Raw genomic sequence first — 19,600 nt, 5'->3', positions numbered from 1 at the left:
CTCCCGTCCTGGGCCCATCAGAGAAGGCTGGAGAAGGGACGGTGCTTCCATGCCCGGCCCACCTCTCCTTTACCACCCTACGTGCCGGCGTTCAGTTCTTGGTTCCCAGCCTTGTGATGTGCAAATACTTGACCAGGAACCTGAGCGGACAGGGCATCCTGGTAAGGGCAGAGCTTTGCCCATCCCAGCCACAGCTGGCCTTGCCCGTAGACCTCACCCGCTGCCCATCGTGACCTGACAAGGAAGAAGGAAAACCGAAAGCTCTCTTGCTCCCCCTAAACCTTCGCAAACGCACATTCTGAAGTCCAGTCTAAATACTGAGAAATTCTCCATCACCCTCATCTCTTCCCTTAGCTTGGATAATTTTAAAGTAATGACATTGCGCACTGTTAGTACTGTCTAAAGCATTCTAATGATAACGCCTACTGAGCGGTGATTTCAGGAGGGGCTGCGGAGGCTGTGTCCTCTGAAGGGTCTGCGGGGAGCCTCTGTGTCTCGCAGCTTCTGGAGCGATACCTCGGCCCCCCCGTTTCTTCGCTGCATGGCTCCAATCTCCGTGGCCTTCTCTCTGTGTCCTGGTGTATCCCCTCTTCTCTAAGGACACGGGCATATTGAATGCAGGGCCCACTTTAATCAAGTACAATCTTATTTGAATTTAACTAATTACACCTGCAAAGTCCTTATTTCCAGATAAGGCCACATTCTTTGGTTCAACCAAGGGAGCAGAGCCGACCGAGGGCCCCAGCTGCTGGCTCTGAAATGCCTCGTGGCTTCCTGCGAGACCACGCTTCACGAGGGCTGCCCCACTGCTTGAGGCTGGGGTGGGAAGGGATTAAGGCAGACCTCCTCCCCCAGGAAGGCTCTGACAGCTGGCTTTGGTGCAAGGACACTCCCATGGCTTTGTGGAACCTCAGACGGCATGGCAGCCTAGGGCAGATCCCCTGGTCTTCCCCCCTGGCTCCCTAACGCTTCCGGAGTTTACCCCAATAACCACCCTGCATCTGAAACCCAGTCTCCACATCTACTTCTCGGAAAACTCAGACTAACTCATTTTACCTCATTAACATAATACCCACTTGAAGAAGATGCCATTATTGTCCCTGTGAGTTGCGAGTGTGTGGAGGCGGGACAGTAAGGAAGACCTGGTCTCAGCGCGGTCTTTTCTGCGGCCCCTCCCCTCCGCTCCCCTCCTCTTCGTCTCACTCTCCTGCTCGGCCTGGAGTGCAGTGGCGCCATTTCAGCTCACTGCAACCTCCGCCTCCTGGGTTCAAGTGATTCTCCTGCTTCAGCCTCCTGAGTAGCTGGGATTACAGGTGTGCACCACCACACCTGGCTAATTTTTTGTAATTTTAGTAGAGACGGGGTTTCACCATGTTGGCCAGGCTGGTCTCGAACTCCTGACCTCAAGTGATCTGCCTGCCCACCTTGGCCTCCCAAAGTGCTGGGATTACAGGCATGATCCACCATGCCCGGCCTGTCACATTTATTTCTGATGACAGTAGACACACTTTTCCAAGTTGTAGAATAGGCATACCATCCTTCTTCCAGAACAGCCAACACTCTGAAGTTTATGAAGTTGGGTGAAATCTTTTGGATCAGACCTTTTTTGATTAGAGTGCTCTGGGAACACCTTCTTCCACATAAAACCAGCCTCTGAATGTCAGTGTCTAGTTTCCCTTGGTCTGTTTCCCTATAATGGGGCAGTGGTCATGAGGGTCTGTCGGTGCTGTGATGTGAAAAGCAGCCACGGTCCCGGTGTCCTGGGAAAGGTTACTTTCCTTAATCAAAACAAATCTTATTAATCTGAGGCAAGTGGTAGCACAGCTGTGAGTGGCCACCTAGAAAGATGTGTGGCAGGAGATTCATGTCCACAAAGTATAACACACCCCTCCACAACTACAACCAGCAGCAAACAGCAGGCCTGGAACCAATGAAAAACCCACGTCGTGACCACTGAATAAAGCAATAGAATATTGGAAGGGATAGTTGCACTTGAAGGTTACTGTTTGTACACACACACACGCACACATGCACACGCACGCACACACGCACACACATGCATGCGCACGCACATGCACACACGCACACACATGCACGCACACACACACACACGGCTGGCAAAGCACATGGCAAGGTGAGGGCTTTGTCCTTGAAGATGCTACAGCCCTAAAACGGATTCTGGGAGGATTCTGCATGGGCAGCAGTGGGCTCTGCATCCCCACCTGGGGGCCCGGGGGCCGTGGGGCTGCTGAAGCCAGGGCCTGGGGCTCTGCCACTGGCAGTGTGACCTTGGGCTAGCCACTAGGGTCCTCGGGGCTCCCTGGCTTTCTAGGGGAGAAGTGGGGGATGAGCCGAGACAATCGTCCCATTTTCTTCCAGCTCTCATAACCACTTTGTGACATAAGAGTACAGGTGGGTTACAACTGGGGCCTTAGGAAAGGAGGCAGATGGAGGAAGAGCTGGCTGAGGGCTCAGGGGTCCCTGGATCCCACGGAGGGGTGAGATTTCTGGAAGTGGAGATGGCAGAGTGAGTGGTGTGGACTAGACAGTGTCTTAAAAAGCATCGTCAACTAAGGTGACAAATGCTTACTGGTAAGAGGACAGCCCCAGCCTGGCCTCACTGATAATGTTCCCGGAGTGGACCTGTGGGCCATCCCCGTGGGCGCTGTTTTGGTGGTAATTTTCAGTGAATCCCTCTTTTCCCCAGTCCCCTGCAGGAGGACTCCATCCCAAGCTCCCAGGCCTGCCTACCCGACCGACCCAGCCATGGCCCGGGCTCCAGGGCGGCTCAAGGGCTACCTCCTCCGGTGGTCCCTGACTTAGGTCCCAGCACAGCCCCCCAACCCAGGTTGGCCCGGCTGCAGGTTGTCTGAGAGATGCCATCAGTATCGCAGGTCGAAATCATGTGAGAAGCTCCCACCTCCCGTCTCCTCGCCCTCACTGGGGCCTCTCAGGAAAGGCCAGCTTGTGAACACAGGGGTGAGGCCTGGACCCCAGTGTGGCCGAGGGGGCAGGTGGGGGAGGAGCTGAGGGGGGAACAGAGGAGAGAAGGGGGAGGCAGCATCCTGGCCCCTCTTCGCCTTCACCTGTCCTGTGTATTGGAGTCTCTCAAGGAATCTTCTTGGACAGATTATTGAAGTAACTCGGGCAAGTGACTTGAACTCTCTTTTCCTCCTCTGTGAAATGGGCACAACGACAGGCCCTCCCTCAAGGGGCTTCTCTGAGAGTTTTATGAGCACAAGTTCACAGCACAGTGCCCGGCTCACGCAAACGCTACTGCTGTTGTCATTCTTATTATTTCCTTGTGGCCCAAAGCCACTGGCCCCAGAGCACCCTGGGCTTCTCCACTCACAGGTGATGACATCCTAGAAGCGGAGGAAGTTGGGGCCTGGTGTAGCAGACTGACCAGACCCTCACTGAGGGCCCAAGGCTGAGACTGGGTCACGGACAGTGGAGTCCCGGCGGTTCCCAACAAGACAGAGACTAGGATCAGTCCCTGAGGCCACCGCCCACTGTCAGTAGACCCTGGGCTCCTCTCCTGACCCAGTGTAAGGTACAGCCACGCCTGCTCCTCTTGGGAAAACGGGCCCACACCACAGCCACGGTTCCGCTGGAGAAGCCGAGAAGCCACTCGGGGCTCCTTCTGGTCTCTTAGGCTGGGGATGCCTCTTGGGACTGGCTGGGTGGGGAGGTGGGGACTGCCCGTGATGGGTGCACCTTGTGGGCATGGGGTGGGGACCGCAACACCTGGGAAGAGGCTCAGGGGCTCTACTGGGGGAGGCTGCTGTGATGGGCTGCCTGGGGTCTGGTGGGCTCAGCCCAGCCTGGGCGGTGGGTGGCCCCACGTGGCTGTGGTGGGCTACAGCTGAACCTACAAGGCCACGGCACCGGCTGCCGTGTTTGGATGGGGCTGTCATGTGGGGCAGAGGGAGAGGACACGCTGAAGGTGATGGGGGAGTGGACACTCTTCTCAGTCACTGGAGAAGGGACAGGTCCTGGGGGCTGCAGGGACCCGAGAGGAGGGGTCTGAACTCAGGGGACACCCCGGAGGGACCGTGGAGGGGCTCCTTTGGGGAGCCAGAGGCTTCTGGAAGCTGCAGGTAGGGGCGTGGGCAGAAGCATGGATGGAGAGCAGGGAGGTGACGGGCAGAGGGCCAAGCCTGGTGATGCCTCGGGGACAGACAAGAAGAGAGCCTGCACCCGAGGCCCCAGGCATCTCTGGGGAGGGTCCCAGCCCTTCCTGGTCTGTGAGCTCAGTGTGTCCAGCCCTGGTCTGGACTGTGTCGCTGGGGGGCAGCAAGGGCCCCAGAATCCCCAGGAGCATCTCAGTGCACTCAGCACTGGCTCCAATGCCACCCCCGAGCAAAGGCCCCTGATTCCTCCTGTTAGAGGAAAGAGAGTCCGCAGGGCCTGGGTTTCCACCCTTCTCCCAGTGATGGGTACCCAGAGATAATGAGTCTTTCCAAGTTCAAGAACATCCCTTTTAATCACAAACCACTCATCCACAAATGTGGCTATGGGGTAAGCAGTCTAGGCTGGGACCCTTTCCAGAGGTAAGTCAAGGTCACGTCCCTGCCCCCTTCCTAGGGTGGCGGTGGCCTCCAGCCAGGGGGGCTTCCAGGTTAATACCAGAGCCTCGGCTACTCTGGACTCCTGTGAGCTCTTCTTGGCTGGAAGAAAGGGGGCATTGTGGGCCTGCTCTGTCCCAAGGCTCCAGAAGCTGCCCCTGCCCAGGCCTGCCTGGCCTCATCCTGCAGCCTGGGTGCACCTGCGGGCAGCCTGGGCCCCGCCTACACAATGCCCTCAGTGCGCTTGCTCTGCCAGACCACCAGTGCCGTCACCAGCAGGGTCACCGTGATGGGGACCATGATGAAGGGGTAGAGGATGCTGCCGGGCGGGTCCCGCACGGCCCTGCCTGAGATGGGGCAGCTCCTGAAGTAGCGGCCATGCACTGCCAGGAAGAACCTGTCCACCTCTGCATTGGGCCAGAAGCAGCCCAGCTTCTCCGCCATGTGCCAGGTGCAGTCGGCCAGCTCCCTGTAGCTCCTGAGGATGGAAGAGGAGGTGGTGAGACCCTGGGCAGGCGGGGGATCCAACGTGGGACCCCAGCCCGGGCTGCTGCACCGTGGCCCCTCATGCAGCCCTGAAGCTTGGCTCGGAGAAGCCCCGACGCCGAGGCAGTGGCCCTGGATCCAGGAGGGCAGGGGCCCGATGGCTCCAAGGGGACTCCAAGGCGACCTGCATGGCGGTCCGTGGTGCAGGAAGCCCTGGCGTGGCCGTGGGGCCCCTCGCAGCTCTGTCTGCACCAGGAGGACAAGCCAGGCTGGGTGGCCAATAAGGCCCGAACCTCAGCCACCAGCTCCTCTGCCACCAGCTCCTTCTGCCACCCTGGGCAAGGTCGCAGGCTGGTGTCGCGTCTGTGTGTGACTGTTATTCTGTATGTGACTGTAACTGTTATTCTTTGTGTGTGACTGTGTGTGACTATGTGTAACTGTTATTCTGTGTGTGACTGTGTGTGTTATTCAATGTGTGACCGTTATTCTCTGTGTGACCGTGTGTGTGACTATTTTCTGTGTGACTGTGTATGTGACTATTATTGACTGTGTGTGACTCTGTGTGTGTGACTGTTATTCTGTGTGTGACTCTGTGTGGATGACTGTGTTATTCTGTGTGTGTGACTGTGTGTGACTGTTATTCTCTGTGTGTGGCTGTAACTGTGTTATTCTGCATGTGACTGTGTGACTATTCTCTTTGTGACTGTGTGTGACATTGTGTGACTGTTATTTTGTGTGTGACTATTTTCTGTGTGACTGTGTGTTACTGTTATTCTCTGTGTGTGACCATGTGACTGTGTAACTGTTATCTGTGAGTGGCTGTTATTCCCTGTGTGTGACTGTGTGTGTATAGCTGTGTTATTCTGTGTAACTGTTATTCTGTGTGTGTGACTGTTATTCTGTGTGTTACTGTGTGTGTGACTATGTATATGTAATTGTGTTATTCTGTGTGTGACTGTGTGTGGGTGTGACTGTTATTCTGTGTGACTGTTATTCTCTGAGTGTGTGACATTCTATGTGTGACTGTGTAACACTGTGTTACTCTGTGTGTGTGTGACTGTGTTATTCTCTGTGTGTGATTGTGTGTGTGTGTGACTGTGTTATTCTCTCTGTATGTGTGTCCCTGTGTGTGAGCGTAACTTGTTATTGTCTGTGGGTGTGTGACTGTGTTATTCTCTGTGTGTGTCCCTGTGTAACTGTTATTCTTTGTGTGTGTGGGTGTGACTGTGTTATTCTGTGTGTGTCCCTGTGTGTGGGTGTAACTGTTATTCTGTGTGTGTGTGTGAACCTGTGTGTGCAGGTGTGACTGTGTTATTCTGTGTGTGTGACTGTGTGTGCAGGTGTGACTGTGTTATTGTGTGTGTGACTGTGTGTGGGGGTGTGACTGTGTTCTTCTCTGTGTGTGACCGGGTGCATGTGACCCCATATGGACTTCACCACAGGGCCTCTGACCCTATCCTGCCACGGCTGCAGGTGACTTTACCCACAGGTATGGCTGCCACCAGGCTAGAAGGAAGGGAGTGGAGGTGGCCGTGCCGAGCCAGGGGCCTGGGCGGCACGGGCAGAGGGTGTGCCATTGGGGTGTTCCTTGGGCTTGGCTTGGAGAGAAGCCATCGCGGAGTCCCCTCTGCTCCAGGAATTTTAACCCTCGAAGCCACAGCGGGTGAGCTCATTCCCACCCTGCCCCTTAGGTGCTCTCAGGACTCTGCTCCCCAGGGCTCTCTGGGGAGAGCAAACGCCATCTGTTTCTGAACAACTTTCTCCATAGATGTGGGTTTGTAGGCCACAGGATGCCCTTTGAAATGAAGTGGACAAAACCCAAGTGGACCCAGCCATCGGTGCTTTTCCGTGTCATCTTCCAACCCAGGACGTGGGTGTCAAGTGCCTCTTCCAGCAGAGGAAACTGAGGCTCTGAGACATCACTGGCCATGGGTAGAGCCCAGACCACGCCGGCTCCTTCTGCCTCCAGCCCTGCATTCCCTCCAACCCCCTGTGACCTCCTGCTTCACAGAACAGCCCTGAGACTCAGGAAGAAAGGCCCCTCTGGCGTTTCATGGGGCTCAGAGCCTGTTCTTAGGGACTGATGGCCTGAAGGGGTCTTGGTGGCATTCACTGTTGTCACCATTCCATGATAACTGCTGCTATCATGAAGGTCCACTGGGTACCCCTGCACGACAGGCACAGGCTCGGTCGGCAAGGCCTGTGTGTGAGCTCGCTCATGCTCGGGGACCGCTGTTACCCATTGTTTTGTAGACAGGGAAATGGAGGTTTGGGAAGGCTGGAGGGCTGCCAGGTGAGAGGGCCAGGGTGTGACTGCACGGGTCTCACACCTCACCACTGTCCCTCGCCCTTGGTGGCCAGATCTGGCCACAGCTTGGACACTTCCTTGTCTGGGTCCAAGTTGCACTCACTGGGGGTTGAGGCCACAGTGGGCATCCGTAAGCCAGAGAGCCTTGAATGAGCCCTTGCCCCATGGGGGCAGCCTGAGTGCCTCTAGGGCAGGTGCTGAGTCCCCTTCACCCCCGTATCCATGATGCCAGTGTGATGCCAGGCTTGCTGTGGAAGTTGTGCCACCAGGGCTGCAGCCAGGGTAGGAACAGGCTCAAAGCCCTTTCCACCATCCCAGACTCTTCTCTCCTGGGAAGCAGATGCCTTAGGCTGCTAAGGGAGGAACAGCACAGCCTGTCACCCCCAGGGCACAGACAAAGACACACCATGGCTAGGGGAAGGATAGGAAGGAACTCTTTTTCCTTGGAAGGGCACCAGGAAACCATCCTGGCCTACGATCCTGCACCATAGAAAACAGAGGCCTTGGCTGGGTGTGATGGCTTAACGCTTGTAATCCCAGCACTTTGGGAGGCCGAGGCGGGTGGATCACAAGGTCAGAAGTTCGAGACCAGCCTGGCCAAGATGGTGAAACCCTATCTCTACTAAAAATACAAAAATTAGCCAGGCACAGTGGCGGGCACCTGTAATTCCAGCTACTAGGGAGGCTGAGGCAAGAGAATCGCTTGAACCCAGGAGGTGGAGGTTGCAGTGAGCCGAGATCATTCCACTGCACTCCAGCCTGAGTGACAGAGCAAGACTCTGTCTCAAAAACACCACCACCACCACCACCACCACCACCACCACCACCACCGCCACCAGAGGTCTCTTCTCGCTGGGGAAGGGACAGGACAGTCGCACCCAAGACCCCGACAGAGTTTGCCACAGGGAAGAGGGGTAGGAATGCTGGGGTGAAGGGCACAGGGAAGGGCCTGTCTAAACTGAGGCTGGACCAGTACACAGAGAACCCACCCCAAGCCTTGAACATAACCTTGGTATGTTCAAGGCGGAGGTTGCAGTGAGTTGAGATCACGCCATTGCACTCCAGCCTGGGTGACAGAGCAAGACTGTCTTTAAAAAAAAAAAAAAAAAAAAAGAGGTTGATATAAGAACCTTTTGAGAAAAAAGCAGCTGAGAGAATTCATTGCCAGCAGACCTGTGCTACAAGAAATGTCAAAGAAAGTTCTTCAGTGATAAGAAAGAATTTGAGATCCACATAAATAGATGAAGGGCCCCAAAAACAGTGAAAATGAAGATAATAGAAGGGTACTTTTCCTTATATTTAATCTAGAAAGTGAGTAAATGGATCAGAGGCCATAAATTAAATGTGAGGAGACCCCTGGGGGCTTTAAGAGGCTATACAGAAAAAGTAGGGGCCTCTCCGGCATCTCAGCACCCCTCTACCCCCGCCCCTATCGTACGGTCACTGTTTTTCCTCCCTGGCTGCCCTCTAGGTCACTGCCCTGAGTGCGCAGGGCCTCCCTTAGCCCATCCAAGAGGCCTAGTAGATGAGGCATGAGGAGGGAGAGGCAGCAGAGAGTGTGCCGTGCCTGTAGGCATTGGGGTGTGTGGTCTCTCCAGGTGAACAAGGACTCATGTTTCAAGAAGAAAACAGAAGTGGAAAAAGCCACAGGAAGTCGTGACGGTTTGAGTCTCATCGTGGGGGAAAAACGAATGAGTGCACGTTATGTGGCCGGTCCATGGTAAATGTTAGACATGTTATTGTTGCTGAAAACCAAGTCTAGCCTTCCCAACTACAGGGCTAAACAGTGAGAACGCTGCCTTTTTTTTTTTTTTTTTGAGACAGAGTCTTGCTCTGTTGCCCAGGCTGGAGTGCAGTGGTACAATCTCAGCTCACTGCAACCTCCGCTTCCCAGGTTCAAGCGATTCTCCTGCCTCAGCCTCCTAAGTAGCTGGGACTACAGACATGGTCCACCATGCCTGGCTAATTTTTGTATTTTTAGTAGAGATGGGGTTTCACTATGTTGGCCAGGCTGGTCTCAAACTCCTGACCTCAGGTGATCCACCCTCCTTGGCTTCCCAAAGTGCTGGGATTACAGGCGTGAGCCACTGCATCTGACCAATGAAGGCTGCTTTGAATGATGATCCTCTCCCAAATCTCAGACCCACCAAACCTGCAGGCAGTTTAGTTTTTGGTGTTCTGCAGATCCAGTGACACATGATCCTGAACACTGACCCCTGTCCTCTGAGGAGCGGAGCTGTGGCATTTTTAGGAGGAGCTATTGCCATCTCTGCACTGGCCAAACAGAACAGGAAGGAGCGGATGCAGGAAGCCACGCCACCACAGAACCCACGCCGAGGCCACGCTGAGGCAGATAGGGCCATGTGTGGGTGGGCTATTCTGGGACCAGGCACTCTCTCCTTGATATGTCAGCCTTCTGGATTGCAGTGCCACCCACGTCTAAAAATATCTCTAATGTGCAGTTGGCTGCCCACTTCATCCTGTTTATTTATACAGAAGTGACAGCTGAAACTTTCAATAAATGTTGTGAGCTCCGTCAGTGAGGATGCGATAAAAGAATTCCCCTCAGAGTACAGACATTCTTCTGCCCAAAAGAACACAGAATGGACTGAAGGACCCAAAATAGTCATGAAAAATACACCCTGGCTTTAACTCCCTAAAGTTTCAGTTCTCGTGTCACTGAGTAATTATCCTTTTTTGGCTAGGACCTTCTATTCTGGGGCTCGAAGCAAACTTTGCTTGGAATGTTCCTGAATCCTATGGTGGGAGTTTCCAGTGTATCTGGGTCCCAAGTCAAGGCCCGACACCACTGTTCATGGTTGTTTACTTGCTGGGAAGGAAGTGTGATCACTGATGCTCACAGGTGAGTCGTCTACTCTGGGGACACCCTGGGTTGCAGTTGTCCCCCAGCTACCCCCGGCTGGCCCTAATATGAAATATCTGAGCCTGGGCCCTGTCACCCACAGACCTGGGTTCAAATCCCAGCTCCACCTCTTACCCAGAGTGATCCTGGAGACCTCATTCGCTTGTTCAAGCCTTAGTCTCCTATTAAGATGAAGATACAGGTCCTCACTTGACTGGCTCATGACGTATACATTTCTTGTCCTTTTTGAGTTTATACTTAAGCAAAAGGTGACCAGGCAATGTGTGTCTAAATTGTCAGAAAATCTGAGGGGAAAGCACTTTTGGCTTTACATTCACTTTTTAAAATTTATTTATTGTTTTAGACAGCGTTTTGCTCTGTTGCTCGGGCTGGAGTGCAGTGGCACGATCTTGGCTCACTGCAACCTCTGCCTCCCGGGCTCAGGTGATCCTCTTGCCTCACCCTCCAGAATAGCTGGGATTACAGGCGTGCACCACCACACCTGGCTAACTTTCATTTATTTATTTATTTTGATTTTTATTCTTTTTTTGAGACAGAGTCTTGCTCTGTTGCCCAGGATGGAGTCCAGTGGCATGATCTCAGCTCACTGCAAGCCCCACTTCCTGGGTTCATGCCATTCTCCTGCCTCAGCCTCCCGAGTAGCTGGGACTACAGGTGCCTGCCACCACGCCCTGGCTATTTTTTTTTTTTTTTTTGTATTTTTAGTAGAGACGGGGTTTCACTGTGTTAGCCAGGATGGTCTTGATCTCCCGACCTCGTGATCCGCCTGCCTCAGCCTCCCAAAGTGCTGGGATTACGGGCGTGAGCCACTGAGCCCGGCCCAATATTTCTTCTAGAAATACAAATGACTACTAAGCATGTGAAATGAAAGACCAAACATCCAGACGGCACTCCTCTTAAAAAGGAGAATGCTAGGCTGGGCGTGGTGGCTCACACGTGTAATCCCAACGCTGGGGGAGGCCTAGGCCGGAGGATTGCTTGAGCCTAGGAGTTTGAGAGCAGCCTGGGCAACATAGTGAGACCTTGTCTCTACAAAAGAAATACAAAATGGCTAACACAGTGAAACCCCAACTCTACCAAAAATACAAAAAATTAGCCAGGCGTGGTGGCGGGTGCCTGTAGTCCCAGCTACTTGGGAGGCTGAGGCAGGAGAATGGCGTGGACCTGGGAGGTGGAGCTTGCAGTGAGCCGAGATCGCGCCACTGCACTCCAGCCTGGGTGACAGAGCGAGACTCTGTCTTAAAGAAACAATAACAACAAACATTTGCCAGTGATGGGATGCACGTGTAGTCCCAGCTAGTTGGGAGGCTTAGGTCAGAGGATCACATGAGCCCAGGGAGGTGGGAGATTGAGGCTGCAGTGAGCTATGTTCCTGCCACTGCACTCCAGCCTGGGCAACAGAGTAAGACCCTGTCTCAAAAAAAAGAAAAGAATGCTGAATGCTAGTGAAGGTGTAGGATACTGAGGCAGGCACTCATAGCAATCCTCAGGGAAGATAAACTGGTACAATTTTTCTGAAACACAATTTGGCAATATGTATCAATAATCTCAAACTCATGGATGCCTCTTGACCCCGTAATTGCATTACTGGGAATTATCCTAAATTAATAATGTGAAATATAGATAACAGTGATGTAAGAAGGTGTCCACTGCAGATTTATAATTATGAAAAACAGCAAACAACAGGACAGCGGTCACAGAAATTGTTTATGAGTGGCTCCATTATGTAGCTGTTAAAATTATATTTAGGAAGAAAATTTTAAGATGTGGAAAAATATTTATGTTCTAAAGCTGGGCAAAAGAACAGCTCTCATGCCTGTGATCCCAGCACTTTGGGAGGCTGAGGCAGGAGGATCGCTTGAGGCCAGGAGTTCAAGACCAGCCTGGGCAACCTAGTGAGACCCAGTCTCTCTGCTAAATAAATAAATAAATAAAGTTTTGAAAAGCAGCAGCAGGTTAGACCAGGTGCCATAAACAGCCTGGATTGGGGTAAAATGGTCCACATGGGAGGGGGACACAGCAGAATGTCACAGGAGTGATCCCCACCAGAATGGTAATAACACGAAGGACTTTTCTCTCAACTTCTTTGGGTTTTCTACCTTGAGCATACATACTTTTTATAATTATATTTAACAGCTCATTTTAGCAGGAAGGCTCACAGGAAACTAGATGTTGATGTCACTGCATCTGCAGCCACCGTGCCTGGTGTCTGGGGCAGCCTGGGTCTTCCCACCAGAGGGCTCTGATGTGCAGGCAGGGCTGGGACCCTCTGGTGACAGCGGCTCATGGGGGAGGCGTGCAGGGCAGACAGGGAGCGGGGACAGGGCGTTGGGCCTCTCCAGTCTCAGTGGCCTCCCGCATGGAATTGGGGGCCCCGCGGGACCCAACTCTGAGGCATGAAGGGGCTCTGTGGGAGGGTGAGTGGGGGCGCAGGGTGGGCCCTGGGGGCAGGACCCCACTTTCCTCCTTGCTGTGTCCCCCCCACCCCCTCTGCGGAGACCTCTGCATCCTCCTGGTCCTCCTGTTCCCTCCTCCATCTCCCTGTCCTTCTGGCCCCTCCTCTTCCTCCTGATCCCTCTCTCCTCCTGGCCTCTCCCTCCTCCTCCCAGCCCCTCCTCCTCCTCCCAGCCCCTCCTCCTCCTCCCGATCCCTCCTGACCCCTCCTCCCTCTTCCACCTCGCCCTTGCTCCAGGCCCCCACCTCATCCTCACTCCAGCCTTGCTCTGGGTGGCAGTGGGGCATCCTCACTCACTGAAGCCCCCCGGCCCTTACCAGCCCCCGGAGGAGAGGCATCCCCCGCGAAGTGCTCCTTCTCTCTTGGTCTTGGGCTGCACCTGTGAGTTCCCCATTCTCCCTCCTCCACCTGAAGCCTGGGCTGTTCACTTCTGGCTGTGAACACATGTGACTCAGGGCCCCCATGCCATGCCTATCCCCTGAGTTATCATGGCTCCCCTTTCCCTCAAGGCTGCCCTCCCCTCCTGAGGCCCCATCACTGTGCCCAGGATGGGGCAGAAGTGACTCGTCCTGGTGGATGGGTTATTACAACTCACATACCAGCTTCCACCTTTCTGTAGTGAGTATGTGGGGGCTTGGCATCTATCTACCCCTTCTTCTGCCTCCCCCAGTTTAGTCAGGGGCAGCCATCAAACCCCTCCACTGCCCTCCACTCTGCATGCTGGGCTTAGCTACCACGGGCTCTCCAGGCCACATCCCACACCCTGGCCCCTGCCCAAGCCCACTGTCCACACCTTCCCACCCCTGCTTCACGCCTTCAGTGCTCACCATTACACCTGTCCCAGATTCAGAAGCTTCTGTGTGGGTCGCTCAACTGGGTCCCCTCCCTCCTGCTGGCCACACTCTAGCCACAGTGGCCAGTGTTCTGCCTCAGGACCTTTGCACATGCTGTTCCTTTTAATTGGAAAGCTCTTAGCCTCATCTTCACAAGGCCACCCTATGCTCGCCCTTCGCTTAAATGTCACGTCCTCAAAGAGGCCTTTCTGGATGCTTCAATCATATTTGGCTTCCCCAGCAAAGTGGGGTTTTCCTTCATAGATGGGTGTTACTTTGTGGCTGTCCATGAACTCATGTGATTATTCACCCACTGTTGGTCTCAACAACCAGACTGCAGACACCACCAGGGCAGGGAGGGTGAGAGCAAAAATCCCACTTACTCTGGGCACAGCGGCCACCTCCAAGGCAAAGTGAAACAAAGGCTGAAGGAAGACAGCGAGAGAGGGATGTACCCAGGAGACGCCGACAGAAGGTGAGCAGGGGTGCGGGCTTCCCAGCAGACCCGGCCCAGGCCGGTGAGAAGGGCCATCAGTGGGGCTGATGGGGATGCTCCACCCAGGACAGTTGGCACTGCGCCACAGCGTACAGACAGCCCGCAGCTGCCAGGAACGCAAGACACGTGGGAGACTTAAACACACCTCCCAAGGCTGGGTAGATAAACAGTAGCATAAAGTGATTATGAAAAATAATGTTAATAAACCGATGCAGTGACTGTCTGATAAAGGTTCTATTCTACAGAGACTCAGCCGGCTTTTCAAAGGCCCCTGGGTCTGTGTTAGGCGGCAAAAAGAGACTCATCAAATCCCCAGAGTATAAATCATAAGTCAATATTCTCAGGCTACAATACTGAAAACTAAAAATCAGTTTTAAAAAAAGGATAAATTTAAAAAAATGGAATTCCTAGAAATGAAAGATCATTTATATAATTTCGAAGTCACAGGAGAATTTAAAAATTCAATTACAAAATATTAAGAAAACAAGATCGGCAATACTACATGTACAAATGAATGGAATAGGGGCAAAAGTGAATTCTGAGAAAAATTAATAGTTGTAAATTATTTTATTAAACAAAAATAAATGAAAATAAACAAAATAAGTATCCAAAGCAAGATATTTTTTAAAAAGAACAAAATAAATCTCTCCAAATGGCACATAATTTGTCCATCAATAATTATTAGAAGCTAATATAGGCCAGGTGCGGTGGCTCACGCCTGTAATACCACCACTTTGGGAGGCCGAGGTGGGCAGATCACTTGAGCTCAGGAGTTCAAGACCAGCTGGGGCAGCATGGCAAAACCCCTGCTGAAAATATCAAAATTAGCCAGGCATGGTGGCACACACCTGTAGTCCCAGTTAACTTGAGTGGCTGAGGCACGAGAATCCCGTTAACCCAGGAGGCAGAGGTTGCAGTGAGTCGAGATCGCGCCACTGCACTCCAGCCTGGGCAACAGAGCCAGACACTGTCCTAAACAAACAAACAAATAAACAAAAAACAAAAAACAGAAAAAAAAAGTATAAGAGATTAATATGTAAAAAAGGTTTGTTAAAAATTGGAAAATCCTCAGTGAATTGGGATACTTTTTGGTTAAATTATAAACTATCAAATATCGACTTAAAAAGGAGGAATTCCAAGAAGAAAAATGGCAAATGTTATTAAAGAATTGCTGTTTCAAAAGGCACTAGATCCCAGGCAGTTCTTTCAAATTCTTTTTTTTTCTTTTTAATTGAGACAGGGTCTCACTATATTGCCCAGGCTGGTCTCAAACTCCTGGGCTCAAGCAATCCTCCCACCTCGGCCTCCCAAAGTGCTGGGATTACAGGTGCGGGAGGCGTGAGCCACTGCAAATTCTTAAAGTGAAAGAAAAAGATGTGCAGCTTCCCAGTTCATTTAAAAAAGTTAACAAACCCTGATCCCAAGCCTCTTGAGATGGCATGACATGCGTCTCAACGCACGCGCACACGGACGGAACAGATGCCCTTCGCTTCCACCTATAAATAGACACTCAAGTCCCCTACCCAATGCTAACAAACTTCATCTAGCCACATAGCATATTTTATTTAAAGGAGGGCTAATTTCAGGAATGCTTTAAACCTGTTACTACAAAATCACACTTTAATACACCATGGGGAAAAAATGTACCATCATTTTAATACGCATTGGGAAGGCATTTGAGAAAACTCAATATTCTTTTCTGATTTTAAAAAAGCCACAACCTTGAAAACACAGAAAGAAGCTATTTTCTTCATGAGATAAAAATCTCTCTCTCGGCCAGGTGCAGTGGCTCATGCCTGTAATCCCAGCACTTTGGGAGGCCGAGGCGGGCGGGTCACCTGAGGTCAGGAGTTCGCGACCAGCCTGGGCAACACGGTGAAACCCCATCTCTACTAAAATACAAAAAATTAGCTGGGTGTGGCAGCGTGTGCCTGTAGTCCCAGCTACTCAGGAGGCTGAGGCAGGAGAATTGCTTGAACCCGGGAGGCGGAGGTTGCAGCGAGCGGAGATCATGCCACTGCACTCCAGCGTGGGTGACAGAGTGTGACCCTGTCTGAAAGAAAAAAAAAAAAAATCACTGTCTCAAACCAATAGCATGCACCCTATTTAGGACTGGAACGCAGTGGCATTTTCGTGGCAGCCAGCAACAGGCTTATTTCGCATTTAGGCAGCCAGGGCTGGCTTCTCCCTTGTGGTTTCTGCCTTTGGTGTCAGGGCTCATACCCAGGATTCTGTGAATAGCGGGACCTTTCCAAAGCAGGGAGGGGCTGGCCACTTACTGCGCCACTTCCTCTGTTGACAGAGAGCCACGCTGTGGCCTGGCCTGGCGTGCGTCAGGCGTGGAGCAAGCACAGGGCCAGCTTGTCTTTAAGAGGCCTCAGCCCAGGCCCTGGGGATATGAAAGCCCACGTAGTGTAGCTTCCCACCTACGTCTGCGTGTGTGAGCTCAGGAGCCTGGCTTCCTGTCTCACTTCTGCCCAGCACTGCTGGAGGCAGCAGAGAACTGGGCACCTTTTGTTTTTCTTGACACTGGGGAAATGTATAAGGAAGTCTTGTTAACTGTTTGATGAAAAGCACTTCAGCACACTGTGCTGGCCTGGGAAATGTGTGCTGGGCCAGCAGGCTCTGAGCCAGCTGTGCACACCTGGAACTCCTATGGGTGAGTGGCTGCTCCTATCCCCCTGGGACTGGCAGCACGCGTGAGGGAAAGACGGATATTGTACTATCAAACCCTTCCTAAATCAGGCTGGTCAGAGAGTACAATCAAACTAGGGAAAAGGCCAAGCATTAGAAGTCCTATGTACCTGTGCCAGCCCAGGGATGCCTACACATTTGACCTACTGCATTGCCGAGACAGGAATGCTTTGAAATAAGTGTCATCACTGCATGCAAATGAATATGTTAAACAGGAATTTTCCCCAGGCTCTGACTATGGTTTATCTATTTAAGTTGTATTAACAGGGACTTCTGACATCTTAGCAAAGCCACTTTCCCAACAGCATAAGGGGAAATGCCAACTCCATCCCTTTCCAAAGAATTACAGCATCTGGCCAGGCACAGTGGTTCCCGCCTGCAATCCCAGCACTGTGGGAGGCTGAGGCGGGTGGATCACCTGAGGTCAGGAGTTTGAGACCAGCCTGGCCAACATGGTGAAACCCAGTCTCTACTAAAAATACAAAAATTAGCTGGGCGTGGTTGTGCACGCCTGTGGTCCCATCTACTCAGGAGGCTGAGGCAGGAGAATGGCTTGAACTCGGGAGGTGGAGGTTGCAGTGAGCTGAGGTTGCACCACTGCACTCCAGCCTGGGAGAAAGAGCGAGACCCCATCTCAAAAAACAAACAAACAAACAAAAAACAACCCCCCCCCCCAAAAAAAAACCAAAACAAACGAAAAAAGAAGAATGACAGCATCCACGAGAGCATGTGTTTCTGAGGTTTCCACTAAGACACTTGGACCTGTAAACAAGAAGCCTCACCACAGGCTTCTTGCAAATACTTCGCCAAATCATGGAAGCCAATTCCATTCCACACCTTTGTTACCAGCTAAATATTGCACTTTACCACTGACTAGGCGCTTGCTGAACAAGGAGGACAAAGGCCTCTCTCTTGCAGGAAAAGGAACAACGTGAATAACGCACCAAAGAAAGAATCTTGGGAGGGTTCAAGGAAACAGGAGGAAGACAGATGAAACGGGGCTCAGTGTTCTCGCTGCTGTGGAGGAGGCCACAATTCCTCCTGCAACACCCGCAGTGACTGTAGAGCATGCTGATGAAGCCGGAGAAAATGGCCAGCCCTCTCTGCACGTTGAGCAGGGAAGGCAGACACGGGACCACCTGTGGCCTTATTCTTACCTCCCCTCGCTCATGGCCTGTCTGGGCCTCAGGCTCTGTCCTGTCCCATGTCATCTGCTCTTTCAGTCTCCCTCTTTCCTGGCCTGAAGTGAAGCTGGTTCTCCCATTCCTGGGATGGAGGCTGAGGCCCAGGCGGGGCCCGTGGTTGCATGCGGGGCTCTGGGGTCCACCTGGACGGATGCACACCCCATGATAGCTGAGTGCCACACAGGAGCATCCGGTGAGCTGCAGGCATGTAAAAGAGGGACCCACTGAGGCTGGGGCATGTGACCCCACCATCCCCACGGACAGCACATCACACCCCCAGGACATTTAAAGGCCTGGCCCCTCTGCTGTCCAAAGGTCTAAGAGGCTGGGTGCAGTGGCTCACGCCTGCAACCCCAGCACTTTGAGAGGCCAAAACAGGAGGATCGCTTGAGCCCAGGAGTTCCAGACCAGTCTGGGCAACACAGAGAGACTCCCCCATCTCTACACAAAGTTTAAAAGTTAGCCAGGAGTGGTGGTGTGTGCCTATAGTCCTGGCTACTTGGGAGGCTGAGTCAAGAGGGTTGCTTGAGTCCAGGAAGTCAAGTCTGCAGTGAGCTAAGATCACGCAACTGCATTCCAATCTAGGCGGCAGAGTGAGACCCTGCCTTAAAACAAAACAAAACAAAGTCTAAGAAAATACTAAGACCTGTTTCCCCGCGTGAGTGTGCTTCTCACAGCACCCGAGGGCAGGTGTTCTTACCCCCTCCTTACAGAAAAGGGTGCTTGCTGAGGTGATGGGGAGGTCCCTGAGGCGGCAGTGCAGACTGGGGAACGGTCCAGGGGTCTGCCTGGGGGCTGCTTGGCCTCCTCCACTCAGGGCCCTCCCTGGGCCTGGCTTCCTCTGCCTCCCTCCCCTTCTCCTGCTATGGTGGCCCCAGGCCGGGGAGGAATCTGGGCGCCTCTGCCCATGCTGGGAGAAGCGAGAGGTTTCTAAATCCATCCCTGGCTCCATGTGCAGCCAGGTCTGGCACCAGACACAGCCTGGGAGCTGCCAAGTCAGGCTCCCCACAGAGCAGCCACAGCGGGCGGGCGGACGGGCATAATACCTCCTCTGAGAACAGGCCTGGGCAGCGCCCTGGCTCCTGGGGCTGCCAAATGAAGTGCAGTTTTAAAATGCAGTGGGTGTCCCAGGCAAAGTCACAGACTGTCCTATGCTGGCTGCATCTGGGCCTGAGCAGGGGTTGCATTGCGTCCCAGGGTCCGAGGATCAGGGAATGCTGGGAGATCGCTGAGCTGTGCCCATTGTGGGCCGGGTGCTGAGGGCTCACTACAGGCTCACTGAGGGCTCACTACAACCCCTGGGAGGTGTCCTGGCACCCCTGTGGGGACACCCAGGTCTAGCTGCCCAGCTGTGTGTGATGGGGCTGAGACCACACTCAGGCCTGTCCAGGCCCCAGGGTTCCCACCTCACGGGGACATGGGTGTGACATGTGTCCGAGTCTCAGGATTAAGCATGACAGCCGGCACGCTATATTTGGATGCTAACACCCTGGGGGCATTGTCCTTGTGAAGCAACGCTGGCCTGGAGGCTGGACGGGCTCTGCCTTCCTATCCACCCCTGGTCTCAGCCCCAGGCCAGCCGGCCCAAAGCATACTTGCCCTCTCTGCACAAGAAACTCTCCCCCGATGCTACTAGACTCTTCAGGGACCCCTGCCGGGCTTCACGAGCCTTCAGCGACCCATCCTGCCCAC

The 19,600-nt window shown here is 53.1% G+C and overlaps 1 protein-coding gene across 1 annotated transcript in view; it reads right to left on the bottom strand.

Moving 5' to 3' along the window:
* Nucleotides 1–4,467: 4,467 nt before the first annotated feature.
* RAMP1 (receptor activity modifying protein 1) overlaps nucleotides 4,468–19,600 on the bottom strand; it is a 51,424-nt gene continuing 36,291 nt past the window's right edge. Inside the window, exon 3 of the mRNA XM_516183.8 lies at nucleotides 4,468–5,046. Coding sequence (XP_516183.2) covers nucleotides 4,791–5,046 — 256 coding nt within the window. The 3' untranslated portion in view covers nucleotides 4,468–4,790. The remainder of the gene's footprint in view (nucleotides 5,047–19,600) is intronic.

Source organism: Pan troglodytes, chromosome 13 (genome assembly GCF_028858775.2).
Source record: "Pan troglodytes isolate AG18354 chromosome 13, NHGRI_mPanTro3-v2.0_pri, whole genome shotgun sequence".
Classification (NCBI taxonomy): domain Eukaryota; kingdom Metazoa; phylum Chordata; class Mammalia; order Primates; family Hominidae; genus Pan; species Pan troglodytes.
The sequence above is the reverse complement of the archived record's forward strand: the minus strand, read 5'-3'. Positions and strand labels throughout refer to the sequence as shown.